The sequence below is a fragment of the Girardinichthys multiradiatus genome, chromosome 10 (genome assembly GCF_021462225.1).
Source record: "Girardinichthys multiradiatus isolate DD_20200921_A chromosome 10, DD_fGirMul_XY1, whole genome shotgun sequence".
Lineage (NCBI taxonomy): Eukaryota > Metazoa > Chordata > Actinopteri > Cyprinodontiformes > Goodeidae > Girardinichthys > Girardinichthys multiradiatus.
This window is the reverse complement of record NC_061803.1, coordinates 8,569,241-8,583,654: the sequence shown is the minus strand read 5'-3', so window position 1 is coordinate 8,583,654 and position 14,414 is coordinate 8,569,241. Positions and strand designations below refer to the sequence as shown.

Sequence of the window (14,414 nt, the reverse complement as noted above, 5' to 3'; positions counted from 1 at the left end):
GTGTAACTAACTTGATATTACACTCTGATTAAAATGTGTTTCTTTAATATTTTGAGAAGTGCATATTTATAATAAAAGGGAGAGGGATAAAGATGTATTTGATCTTGTAGATTTGTAGAACAGTGGGCAAATATTGTGAAGATGTGGGATGTTGAAAGACTCCTAGAAGACTGAATGTTGGATTTGAATTGAAATGTGCTTCAACAAAGTATTATTTTAATTATGTGCACACTTCTGCTGTAGTAAGTTTGTGTTTGTTATTTTTTCAGTTGGATTGCATAGGATATATGTCATATTAAAGGGTGGAAATGTTTGGAAATGACGTATCATGTCACACATTTGTAGATGTGAAAACCAAGACCTTTTACAGGGGTGTATACACTTTTTAGAGTCATTGTATTTTAACATTTGTATCAATGAATTGAGATGAGGTTTCACTACATAGGACCATACATCCAAGTGAGTGCTTGTTAGGTCGGAAAATCTGCCTAAAACATATTCCTGATTCACATGGAAGCCTTTAAACCTGGGGGTCATTTATGGCCCCTGGATTGATTTTGTTTGGCCCCAACTGCTATTCAAGAATGATAAAAATTTGACCCGGCTGCACAGGTGGTAGATGCAGATGGAGACCTTATATTTTTCATTAGGGTAAAATTACTACTGACAAACAACACAAAGTATTGATTATTTGTTGACCATGCTGTGTGCTTTCTTTTTAATTTCATATTAAATATAACTGCATCTATCCATTGATTTTTATTTAGTGCAGACTTTGGTGCACCCATGTCTGTTTTTAATTAATTCATTAAACTTAGCTAAATACAGCAAGCATTTTCCAAGAAAGAGTGACCTAAATCCTGTTTTTATTACTGAGAGGACAATAAATGTTTTTTTGTTTTTTTTTTCTTAATTGAGCCCAGGAGAAATAGAAAACTGGATGTCTTTCTTTAAATAATGCAAAACCCTTTTTAAGTTTTGGATCTACTATTACCACTGTATTACCATTATCCATTTCTGCAAAAAATCTGGTTGCTTTGTTTAATAGAAAATATTGGATGCTCACATTTTTGTTGAACGGGTAGAAAAGATTGTAATTTTTTGTGATTTTTGCTGCATGCAGGTTATGATTTTATATTGGCTGTGATAGGCTCCAGTTTGATTTTTATGTGTCTCCTGTGACTTCTATGAATGTTTTAACAATCACCATGACATGTCGTTCAGTACTAGGGTGAGGTTCCCTACCATACAACTTTGTAATTTCAGATATTATCCTGAACTTTCGTACCACCTATGTGAGCCAGTCGGGTCAGGTGGTGTATGCGGCACATTCCATTTGCATTCACTATGTCACCACTTGGTTCTTTGTGGACCTGGTTGCTGCCTTGCCCTTTGACCTACTCTATGCCTTCAACATCACAGTGGTAAGTATTACAAACGCATTTTCAGCATTGCTCTTCTCCAGAATGCTGTAGTTAACCCTTGCCGGTCCTTCTATGGTAAATTTAGCTTAACCAAGTGATTTAATCAAGTTTTTATGAACACAAATGACATTGAACAGAGACAGACTTTTTTTTTTTTATCCTCTGTTTAGACCTCTTTAGTCCACCTGCTGAAGACGGTCCGTCTTCTACGTCTCCTTCGACTTCTTCAGAAGCTTGATCGTTACTCTCAGTACAGCGCCATGGTGCTGACCTTATTGATGTCTGTGTTCGCCCTGCTGGCGCACTGGATGGCCTGCATCTGGTATATGATTGGTCGCAAAGAAATAGAAACCAATGAAACCTGGGAAATAGGTAAGCCTGAGAAGCAAACGTTTAAATAATCAACTCTGAAGTTTTTTTGAGTTTTCACTAATTTAATATTTTTTCTCCCTACTGAAAATCCAACATATGCCATAAAACACTCCTTGCAATACAGCGAGTTGATAACTGTTTTGTCCCCGCTTTGTTATGAATAGTTTTGCCACCTACTGGGTGGACAAATGTCTTAAAACAGATCAAAAGCTAATAAAACAGTAGAGAGACATCTTTGCAGGACTTTGTGTTAAGAAAGACCTAATAAAAACTTGTAGGATTTTATATTCTTTCTCTAATCTTTTGATATTATTTGCACAGCCACCTGTACATTTCTTTACTACCAGACCATTCTGTCCTCCTCCTCATTATTTATTATTATTACTATTATTATTACTATTATTAAAACTATAAGGTGAACTCAACAGTGCAAAAACACACAATGCCTCACTTAGCATGTTAAATTGTTAAGTTTCATGTAAGTAGAATTGGAGCTAGGAGTGGTTACGTTTGAAAAGTTGCTTCTGGATGAACCAAACAGCATTTCCCCACCTTATATCAACTGTCAGGTATGATAGACAGAGGCGTGATGATTTGGGCTTCTTTTGCAGCTACATAACATAGGTTCACTCCAGTCTCTGTGTCCACATGAACTCTTCTGTATACCAAGGTATTCTGGAGCCAAACAGAGGCCATCAATCTTACCCTTAAACCGTGGAACAAACTAGGTCATGGAAGCAATAAAGCAGCAGTCTATGAGGAAAGTTGGAGAAAAATTCCTCTGCAACAATGTGAAAGAACAATAAAGTCAAACAAGAAAAGATTTATCAATGTTGAATAATTGGTTCAGTTAGTTTTTCATGTATGGGTCTCTTTTGTCTTTGTCTTTCTTTAAAAAATGATGACTGTGTAGAATCTGTTGTGTGTTTTGTGAACTTGAAGTGAGATTTGAATAATTTTAGAACCTGGTGAATACCAGATTATTTTCATTATGTCAAATTTTTATAAAACCCAAAACTGGCTCGTTGTAACCATCCAGTTTTAAAATGCCAGCTTGCTATTACAGTTCATATCCTCATTTTGGCAAATATCCATATACAGGAGCTGACAACGATTTTTGCGTCGCTCACCATCCTTTTATTGACATCTCACACTTTACTGACCAACGTAGAGAGGGATAGCTTTTTGAAGCTGTTTTGCTTTGCTCCCAAGGATGGCTCCATGAGCTGGGCAAACGTCTGGAGACTCCGTACATCAACAGCACAGTGGGCGGCCCGACGGTTCGCAGCTCCTACATCGCTGCTCTCTACTTCACCCTCAGCAGCCTGACCAGTGTGGGCTTCGGGAACGTCTGTGCCAACACCGATGCCGAGAAGATCTTCTCCATCTGCACCATGCTCATTGGTGGTATGTTTGAGACCAGGTTGTCACACTTTTTCTGGCGTCCTGACATGGATCTGTCTCTCTTTTGCATGGCAGTCCAATAAATTCAGCTGGAGTTGGGTCCAACGGCTTCGCAGGGTTAGAAAATGCAGCTTGATGCAATCACCATCTTTCAGAAACAGATTATTTCAGCTGAGGTGGCAATAATATGTGCAACAGCCCAGCAGATTATCATGGGTTTATTTTACTGCCTGTAAGAATGATGACGTAAACACAGCAATTATACCAGCAGAAGAACTGGGGTACTGTATGGGAAAGTGAGAACGTTAACAAGGATAGTGAGACAGCGGTAAGGTGTGTTCTAGGAGTGACCGATGGGTTTAAGATGAGGGTGGGCTTACTTTGGGGATAAACTTAAAAGCACCCTAAATGTTGAGTGTTGATTAGTTAATCACAGCAAATAAATCAGTAAATTAATAAAAAACTTTCCATGCTTTCTTATACACACAGCAAAATAAATTCACCACACATTGGGGTTATTGTATTAAAACAACGTACTCCGTAGTTGACTGCCAAAATGAATTTATTGCTTTTTCTATTTAATAATTATGTTAGGTGAATAATTTGATGGTCAAACAAAATACATTCTGTTATTAAGTTGATTTAATAATTTATTTACTACTAAACCTTAAAAGTCTGAAAGATATTTTATTGATGCCGTGGTAGCTGGTGGGCTCTACAAACGTTTTAGCTGTATTGCTGTGATTTAGGATGTAAAAATGGGTACAACTGAATTTTTTCCTGTTTATGTATAGGCAATTGTAAGTACTGCAGCACACCTAGACACTACAGGAAGTTTGAAAAGCAGCTGTTTAAAATTACTTTTAGGAATCAAAAAAAGACTTGGTGTCAGGATCTGCCATTTTGGACTTTGTTGTGGTTTTGTGTTTGTTTACTTTTCAGTTGGGTCTTCCTGTCTTCAGGTTACTTTGTTAGTTCTTTTTTTCCAGGTTTTTATAGTTTTCTTAGATCTGTTTCTCTGAGTTTGTTATTTAGTCCCTTCTCCCATGGTTTAGATTTGTAGTTAGTTTCACCTGTCCTTCAGCCTCCCCGCTTGCCATGTCACACCTGTCTCCTGTTCCATTGATTACCTGCCTATTGTTCCACACTCATTTCCCTCTGTATATTAGTTGGTCTGTTCTCTTAGTTCCCCGCTGGTTTGTTTCGTCAACTTTCTTGTTGATCGTTGTTACTCTGTCAGACCTGGACTCTGTTACAACCAGCCTGCCTGCCTTCTGTTAAGCCAGAGTTTGACTTTAATAAATCATCATTCAACTTGACATGCCGTCTTCCCACCTGCCTCTGCACTTTGCTCCACAACAACCTCGGACTATGACACTAAGTAGATTGTTTATTGAGTTTCACCATCTTAACCATGTAGTTCATTTTTATTATCAATTTGTAAGTAGTTGAAAGTCACATAAACAGTTCTAAATTGATTCATTGGAAGGTGTTGTTTAATACTGGCAATTAACAGCCAACATAGCAAACGTTTGCTAATGCTGCCACAGGTAGGGACAGACAGTGGTATAATAAATCCACACTATCCGGTCAAAACCTTCAATCAGACATTTATCCTGTACAATTCAGTAGAAAAAAACCAAAATATTTCTGATAGAAAAATATATAAAAAACTGCAACCGCCTGATAGTATAAGTGACACTTGAATAATTTGCTGAAGCACCCAGCATTCAGGCCTCTTTGGTACATACCTGCAGATATCAGGAATCTGATTAATCTAAAAAGAGCTCAGTTGTCCAAGTAGCGTCTTCTTGACATTTTCTCACGGCATAGTAATGACAGCCATGAGTAATTGGAGAAAATATGGAACAAGAGTGACATTAGTAAAACTGGATATTCCTCTGACTGTAAGTGGTCGTGGTGGGTGCTATGAGCCTGACGATGAAGCCGCTGCAAATATTTCCAGCAGGTACTGGTTGTGTTCTGCATGGGGCATCGGTCGCTGTGTAGTCCATATGTGTGGACCGAGTAGTACAGTTGTAAGACAGAAGCCTTTTCCCCCAAATAAAATATCCAGCCCTGGGGACAAGCTCCCATAACCTTGTGAGAGAATGTTGTGCAATCTGATAAAATCCAACTCGAACATTGAGACCACAACTTCAAAAGATACGTTTGACACAAAAGCAACTGAGCCCATCAAAGTTAGAGCATACAATGAAATATGGTGGAGACAGCATCATAATCTGGGGTTACTTTTCTTGAGAATGAACTGGGGTGCCCTGATCCAGTCCTCGAGAGCTACAATCCTGTAACTTTTTGGTGCATCCTTGCTGACCTGACTCGTTACCAGGCCTCTGCAGCACTGAATGATAGGCGGATGAGAGAATTAGCCATTTTGTCCTGATACAGTGGAAAAGCGATACATCCAATAGTTGCAGAATAGTAGCTCTCAAGGACTGGGCTTGGGTACCCCTGACCTAGACCTATTGTCTCTGCTAGAAAGTTAAAGGTTTTATTTTTGAGCATCAAGGCATAAATAGAAATCAACAAAAGAATGACTTTAATGGAAACTGATTAAGTTTTACGAACAGTCATGCCTGAGTTAAGAATTAAATCTAAGGGCTGTGGACAGGAGATGTCCACACCTGCATCAAATGAATAACTACTCACAAGGCCTCTGCCAAGGTCAATGACATGCTGATGAGGAAAGAGATTCAGGTTTGTTTGAGAAGGGATGCATCTAAAGGTTGCAGCATAGTAGCTCTCAAGGACTGGATCAGGGCAACCCCGGTTTAAAGGTATGCACACTTTTCCAGCTAGGTTATTACAGCTTTTTAATTTTTTATATATATGTTTCTTACAAATTAATTTGCTTTTAGTTGAATTGCACAGGATACATGTCACATTACACTTACTTATAGTCTCATGTTTTTTACACCATACAATCCTTGCATTTTAACAAGGGCGGGAATAATTTCTATATCCACTGTTTGCATGAAGCATTTTTCTGCTGTTATTGGATTTGCTGTCTATCTGAACATGCATGCAGCCCCACAAAGAAAAGTTGTTTTTCCTCATCATTGGTTGTACATAAAATGGAAAATAAGAAGCTAAAGATAATAAAACACATACATTAAAAAAAAATGATTCAGTGAGGATTGTATTTTTTCTGTTTTGTTTATGGTCTTTTTTTAATTTCTGTGCCTATTTTTTCACTTTCCTTTAGGTTATACTTGTTATTTCTAAAGTTGTAGAATTGCATTTTGTTGTGTACCAGCTTACCTCGTGGTTAATGTGTCATATAAAGGAAATGGTTGACTTCAACCAAACAGTGACTATTTGTGTACCTGTTCGTGTATCTCAGCCAGACCATTTTCATTACTGTCTCTTATGCTCTTTGCCCCCATCTATCACAGCTCTGATGCACGCTGTCGTCTTTGGTAATGTGACGGCCATCATCCAACGCATGTACTCACGTCGTTCTCTCTACCATACGCGTATGAACGACCTGAAGGACTTTATCCGTGTTCACCGTCTGCCCCAGCAGCTTAAACAGCGGATGCTGGAGTACTTCCAGACCACATGGTCTGTCAACAATGGCATAGATGCCAACGAGGTAGGAGTCTCTTTTGTTTTTATATGATGCTGTCCTTAAATGACTTCAAGATAATGATGTCTTTTTTGTGAAATCCCCTCCCAATCTTTTTATACCATCAACTGATCTAAAATATTCCGACAACTCTGCACCTCATTACATCAAATGTCCCCAGCTACTGCATGACTTCCCAGATGAGCTCCGGGCCGACATCGCCATGCATTTGAATAAGGACATCCTTCAGCTGCCAGTTTTTAAGGGGGCCAGTCGTGGCTGCCTGCGCTCACTCTCCCTCCACATTAAGACCTCTTTCTGTGTACCTGGGGAGTACCTGATCCGTCAGGGTGACGCTCTGCATGCCAACTACTTTGTCTGCTCGGGTTCCCTGGAGGTGTTAAAGGACAGCATGGTGCTGGCTATATTAGGTTTGTTTAATGACAAACTGATGAAGAAATATGTTTGAAGTGTTTATTGGCTATGAATTAAAGCAGGGAAGTAATTGTCAATGTTTGGGATTTTAGGAAAAGGGGACTTAATCGGGTCCGACCTGCCTGGAACTGAGCAGGTGATAAAGACAAATGCGGATGTGAAGGCACTCACCTATTGTGATCTCCAGTACATTAGTGTGCGTGGCCTGAGAGAGGTGCTGGAACTCTACCATGAGTATGCCAACGTGTTCGCCACCGACATCCACAACAACCTCACCTACAACCTACGCGAAGGCAGCCAGGACGAGGTGCTAATACACACTCACTGGGCACACACACAGTGGTTGTTTTGTGTTCAATCAAATTTGTTCTTTACTTCTAAACATACTGAATGCATATTTAACATACTTATATCTAACCCCTACAACCTAACTATCATTCTCCAAGTCTCACCATCCCACATATATGTATAGGTAACAGTGAAAACATGAGTTTTATTCAAAAGCTTAACTGTTCTCTGTTCATGAGATGCAATGTGGTGCTGAAATCTCCTCTTTGACTCTATTCTGGCATCTTAATCCCAAAACAGTTACTGAAAAGCCTTCCATAACTGAATAAGTTTTAGCAGATTGGAAAAAAGCTTGTGAGGGATAAGTATTAATTTAACACTGTGTATCTGTTATATTCACATCCTCTGCAGTTAGGTAATATTTGGTAAAGAGTAGGCTAAGTCCTTTGAGAACAGGTTATTTTTTAAGGGCTCCTGATGAGAACAAGCCATAGATCTCAAACTGTGTTTCTTCCCAACAATACATACACAAATTCTTGTGCCTGCACACATTGAGCTCCACTCTTCAGTAACTCAGTAAACTCAGGTCTTGCTCCTGCTCATGTGGAGCAGTTTGCTGAAATCGCCATGTTAATGTTTGACTTTAATTTGACTTGTGATATATTTCAGTGCTGTTTCAGCTAATCCTGTGAGGACAAAACCTTCAGAAAGTTGTTCTCCTGCTTCACAATTTTGTGTGTAGTGTTAACAATGTAGCTTCCCCATACAGCTAGGGATATGAGCACATCACAGGTTACATGATACAGACATGACTTTCTGCAGCCAATGTAGTCTCTTTTTCACAGTGAAAGTTATTGTTATGAAAGAAAAACACCTGATTGTTAGAGAAAACTCAAAATTGTGAGACCACAGCCGCATAGCATAAAGTCAAACAGTGTCTCTCCAACAGGTGTTGGGAGTTCAGTTTAGTCAGTTTACCAGTCTTCAAAAATAATAACCTTAATTACGCCTCTTTTTATCCCCTTTAACATTTTATACAAACATTGCAAATAAACCCGTTAAATAAGGATAAAACCCTAAGAACAATTACTTCAAACATTTTCTATTAGCATTTATCTTAAAATGTAATTATGTTCATAGGGATCAACTAACTGACTTTTCAGGATTTTTTCTGAAGGTAATTCAAGTATCAAGGCATTTAAATCAAACATTAACAGAAAAATACAAACACAATCTAAACCTTTATTTAAAAACAGAAGAGCAACTCTTCCCACATGTGCTAATAGACCATTGATCATTAGAGCCAAAATATTTTTTTGATTATGATACACTTCTCAAAATCTTGAATAAATATGCTTTTAATTTAGTAGTAGCTTTCAAATGTTTATTGTTAATTGCAAAAGGTGTGGAAGGGGGAGCACTGTGTTACTTTGTTTAAACCTGATTAAGAGGACTTTAACCTTTGGTTTTATAACCGTAACTTTTTAAAACCATGGTACAGCTTGTTATTAGTAACCGACCCATGCCTATTTTTATTTATGGACAGAAATACAGAACAAAAAAAAACAAAGCTCAGTAGTTTTTTTTTCCCCAGCATGTTCTTCAACCGAATACAAATTAGCAATACGATGTCTGTGGTGTGTGACTGACAAAAGTGACAACTCTCCTTCAACACTTGTCCTTGTTAGCAGTCTGTTAGTTCCTCAGGTTCTTGAACCCCTCTGGTTGTCCCCATTGTTTGAAAATTTTGTGGCTCATTAGTTTTTGTTTTATTCCCCATCTTGTTTTGATTTTTGTGGTTTTGGAACAGGAAGGGCAAGTCATCTGTGATGGGTTTACTAATTAGAGGACGTCTTTTTGTCAGTCAGGCTGAGGGACACAGCTTTGGTTGTATTAATGAGGGGTTCAAAAGCTGAATGATGCTTAATAGTCTGACACCCTAATGTAACTTTAAACTGGCACATTACCAATTCTCTTCATGCAAAATTAATAAAGAAGGTTAATTTCTTAATTTCATTTGTGTACAAATGGAGCAAATTTTACTTGCTGTTTCCAGTGTTGATTTTGATTCACCAAGGCTTCTCTGGCTGGTTTATCAGCAACAGTCTTCACTCACACCATCTGCTAAGGGTTCATAACAAGCACAGAGCCGGAGCTTGTTATGAACCAACAGAACAAAGGATGATCAAATTTATAGCTGCCAGATCTCGAAAACTAATAACACACACAGACAGTCGCCTTGGGTTATCTACACAATCCCAGTGATTGTTTGAAAGGTTATACGGCAATCAAAAAAGTGTGGCAACCAAAAGAGATTGGTGTACTAATGCCCAAAAACGGCTAATTTGCTAATTTGTTTTTCTCTGAAAGTAAAACACTCCTTATTGCCAGATGGGCTTTTTGTCATGTCCATAATATTATATTTCTGTAATTTGCTACAGTGCTGATGGTTGGATTTAATTAAATCAATATTGCATCTTATGTCAATCAACCTACAACTGCCCCTGACACAGGTTAAAATCGTGAGCTTTAAAATATCTTTTTTTTTTTTGTAAATAACCATTGCTGCTAAATGATGCTGGTAATGATTTTAGCACTACTAGTAAATTTTTTTCTGAATAATTATTTAAATCTAATGTTTGTGGCTTTATCAAGTGTAACAACACTAGAGTTGCATCTCGCCCATTTCGTCAAATTACATCCAAAAACTCAATTTACTTTGGGGGATTTTATGTGATAGACCAAGACAAAGTAGAGTGAAGTGGATTAATAATTGTGAAATGGAAGGAAAATGATAAATGGTTTATAAGTGTTTTCACCAATAAATATCTGAAAAGGATGGCCCACCTACATCAACACAGAGCCACTTTTAGCTATGATTATAGCTGCATGGCTTTTGGCTTGATTAGGATACACAAAAATAATTAAATGGCCACTAAAATTGTTTGGTATATCCACTCCAGCAATGATTTCATTAATTGGGGTTATTAGTGGGGTTTCAGGAGTTAGTATCTGGTAGGCAGCACTCAAAAATGTCTCAGTATGGAGAAACGAAAGTTTTGAACAGTGAGTTGAGCTAAAAGCTAGTGAGAGTAGAGACACTCCAACAACTTCAGCAAAAGCATGTTGCACAATGAAAATCATTGAGTGTAAATTATCACAGTTTTCAATGCAAATGACTTATGTGAATAAGAAAAGGAGCATGAAAGGTTTAGAAAATATTTGCATGAAAAGCTGTTAATGTTAGATTCTGATTTTATGTTGTGGAGCCACAATATGCATGGTTAATGTTTTAAAGTGGAATGAGTTCACTGTTAAACTGACCTTTGTCTGACAAAGTATTAGCTGGACTCTGCAGTCGGAGCCTCCCTTTGTTTCTCCAAACTAAGAATGCTTTCTGCCTCAGATGATGAAAGCTTTTTACAAAATCTAACATTAAAAATGTCAAAGTACCCTTTATGTCAGGTTGAAAGATTTTAATAATTTGGTCAATTACAAAGGAATGTTGCTTATTTAATGGTAACTTTGGATGCAAAGGTCAAGTGTGCTTTCCCTTGTGGACTGAGAAGGTCATACCAGCACCAGGGGTCCAGCAATGAATCAAAGTTTGCTCAACATTAACGACCATCTCACCACAGGAAGCTTTAAGCAGTCACTAGTCCTAGAGTGTGGGGAAGCGGTTAAATCAAGAGTTATGAGGATTGAATAATTCAGAAAGGCACCCAAAGGAAAGACCTCAATAAATGAGAGACAGCATCCTGTGTCATGTTGGAAAGACAGACCTAAAAAACAGAGAGGAAGAATAATTTTCCAAGTCTGACAGTTTATACCCAAATAGCAACTAAATCTGCCTTCTGCTTAATTTTTAACCACCCTGCTTCACATAGTCTGAATTTTCTGACATAGATATATTAAGCATTGGGAAAATACACACATCAGGAGCCGTTTTGTAAAAATATACAGTAGAGACCAAAAGTTTGGACACACCTTCTCATTCAAAGAGTTTTCTTTATTTTAATGACTATGAATATTGTAGCTTCACACTGAAGGCATCAAAACTATGAATTAACACATGTGGAATTATATACTGAACAAAAAAGTGTGAAACAACTGAAAATATGTCTTATATTCTAGGTTCTTCAAAGTAGACACCTTTTGCTTTGATTACTGCTCCACACACTCTTGGGATTCTGTTGATGAGCTTCAAGAGGTAGTCACCTGAAATTGTTTTCCAACAGTCTTGAAGGAGTTCCCAGAGATGCTTAGCACTTGTTGACCCTTTTGCCTTCACTCTGCGGTCCAGCTCAACCCAAACTATCTCGATTGGGTTCAGGTCCAGTGACTGTGGAGGCCAGGTCATCTGGCGCAGCACCCCATCACTCTCCTTCTTGGTCAAATAGCCCTTACACAGCCTGGAGGTGTGTTTGGGGTCATATTGAAAAATAAATGATGGTCCAACTAAACGTAAACCGGATGGAATAGCATGCCGCTGCAAGATGTTGTGGTAGCCATGCTGGTTCAGTATGCCTTCAATTTTGAATAAATCCCCAACAGTGTCACCAGCAAAGCACCCCCACACCATCACACCTCCTCCTCCATGCTTCACGGTGGGAACCAGTCATGTAGAGTCCATCCGTTCACCTCTTCTGCGCCACACAAAGACACGGTGGTTGGAACCAAAGATCTCAAACTTAGACTCATCAGACCAAAGCACAGATTTCCACTGGTCTAATGTCCATTCCTTGTGTTCTTTAGCCCAAACAAGTCTCTTCTGCTTGTTGCCTGTCCTCAGCAGTGGTTTCCTAGCAGCTATTTTACCATGAAGGCCTGATTCACACAGTCTCCTCTTAACAGTTGTTCTAGAGATATGTCTGCTGCTAGGACTCTGTGTGGCATTGACCTGTTCTCTAATCTGAGCTGCTGTTAACCTGCAATTTCTAAGGCTGGTGACTCGGATGAACTTATCGTCCGCAGCAGAAGTGACTCTTGGTCTTCCTTTCCTGGGGTGGGCCTCATGTGAGCCAGTTTCTTTGTATCGCTTGATGGTTTTTGCGACTGCATTTGGGGACACTTTCAAAGTTTTCCCAATTGTTCAGACTGACTGACCTTCATTTCTTAAAGTAATGATGGCCACTCATTTTTCTTTACTTAGCTGCTTTTTTCTATTCAGTAGGACTATCAGCTGTGTACTGTATCCACCTCCTGCACAACACAACTGATGGTCCCAACCCCATTTAAAAGGCTTGAAATCCCACTTATTAAACCTGACAGGGCACACCTGTGAAGTGAAAACCATTTCAGATGACTACCTCTTGAAGCTCATCAACAGAATGCCAATTTGCTATTTGACCAAGAAGGAGAGTGATGGGGTGCTGCGCCAGATGTCCTGGTCTCCACAGTCACCGGACCTGAACCCAATCGAGATGGTTTGGGGCGAGCTGGACCGCAGAGTGAAGCCAAAAGGGCCATCAAGTGCTAAGCATCTCTGGGAACTCCTTCAAGACTGTTGGAAAACCATTTCAGGTGACTACCTCTTGAAGCTCATCAACAGAATGCCAAGAGTGTGCGGAGCAGTAATCAAAGCAAAAGGTGGATACTTTGAAGAACCTAGAATATAAGACATATTTTCAGTTGTTTCACACGTTTTTGTTCAGTATATAATTCCACATGTGTTAATTCATAGTTTTGATGCCTTCAGTGTGAAGCTACAATTTTCATAGTCATGAAAATAAAGACAACTCTTTGAATGAGGTGTGTCCAAACTTTTGGTCTGTACTGTATATACTAATATGGAACGGTTTGCATGCCCAAAATAAGATTGTTTGCACATCATATGCGAGAAGGAGTAGAAATACTCCAACAATAGAGTTAATGCAAAACTACTTTACTATATGGGATTTCTGTGGCCTCAGTGTGTCATTAATTGCTAATAGCACTCATGTCAAATCATTTGATGCTAATATTTTATATGGGCAAGATTATCAAGCCATGTTGTCTCAAGTTCAGATTTTCTAATTTATCCTTATCTTAACTGCCTTAGAGATAGCACACTGCCATCTAAAGTGAAGCAAACTTAAATTTCCTTTTTATCATTGATTTTAAACCCAGTCGTTTGCTTCGAGGATTAACTTAATGCTTTCTTCCATCAAAGAGCCTGTCGGCACTAATTGCTTCAGCAACAGGCTGTGGGGTGTGTCTGTGTCAGTTCTAGCCAAACATTTTTCACACATTAGAGAAGGCTGCACCATTGCAAAATAATTACCTTCCCCATTGCCTAATAGCCAAAAGTAACTCTGCCACACACCAGGGGAAAAACAAACTTTGAGTAAAACCTCCAAGCAATTAGGTTTGGAAAAATGATTGGATGATAGGTCCAACTTGAATCACATCCTGAAAATATATGAGCCAACAAAGTGTGCCAGTGTCCCGTCCCGAAAGATTAACCAAACTAACCTTAGACTAGTGCTGACAAAAATGCAGTTCAACAGGTCGGTAAATGGATTCATTTCCCTTTGTTGGAGTTCTGCAGTGTGGATAGTTAATAATTTTCCTCCTCCATGCTCATTTGTTTTACAAGTGTATTAAATTCATTCAGATTATTATTTTTAAAAAACATGATTAGAAACCCTACAAAAACAACCATCTGGGTCGGTTAATACACCAACTGCAATCAGTTCATAATTCCTCTGTGACTCATTGGCCCTAAAAACTCTGGGTTTCATTATCTTTGAGGATAATCTTCAGAACTCCTGCTTATTGGATTTTGCATTATTGAGCTAAAGTGGCACTCAATGGCGAATGGGAAATTTCAGTTTCTAGCAAGGAACAAAATTAGTGACAGAAATAGGTCAGATTCCTTAAAGGGAGATAGATAAATACATCAATAAAACAGGTGAAGATAA

At 38.6% G+C, this 14,414-nt stretch overlaps 1 protein-coding gene across 1 annotated transcript in view; it reads left to right on the top strand.

Annotated features, from left to right (window-relative positions):
- The window catches only part of LOC124874817 (potassium voltage-gated channel subfamily H member 4-like), a 65,928-nt gene that overhangs the window by 34,663 nt on the left and 16,851 nt on the right, over positions 1-14,414 (top strand). Inside the window, exons 6-11 of the mRNA XM_047376362.1 lie at positions 1,267-1,424; positions 1,595-1,796; positions 3,009-3,203; positions 6,617-6,816; positions 6,971-7,220; positions 7,317-7,531. Of these exons, the coding sequence (XP_047232318.1) occupies positions 1,267-1,424; positions 1,595-1,796; positions 3,009-3,203; positions 6,617-6,816; positions 6,971-7,220; positions 7,317-7,531 (1,220 nt within the window). The remainder of the gene's footprint in view (positions 1-1,266; positions 1,425-1,594; positions 1,797-3,008; positions 3,204-6,616; positions 6,817-6,970; positions 7,221-7,316; positions 7,532-14,414) is intronic.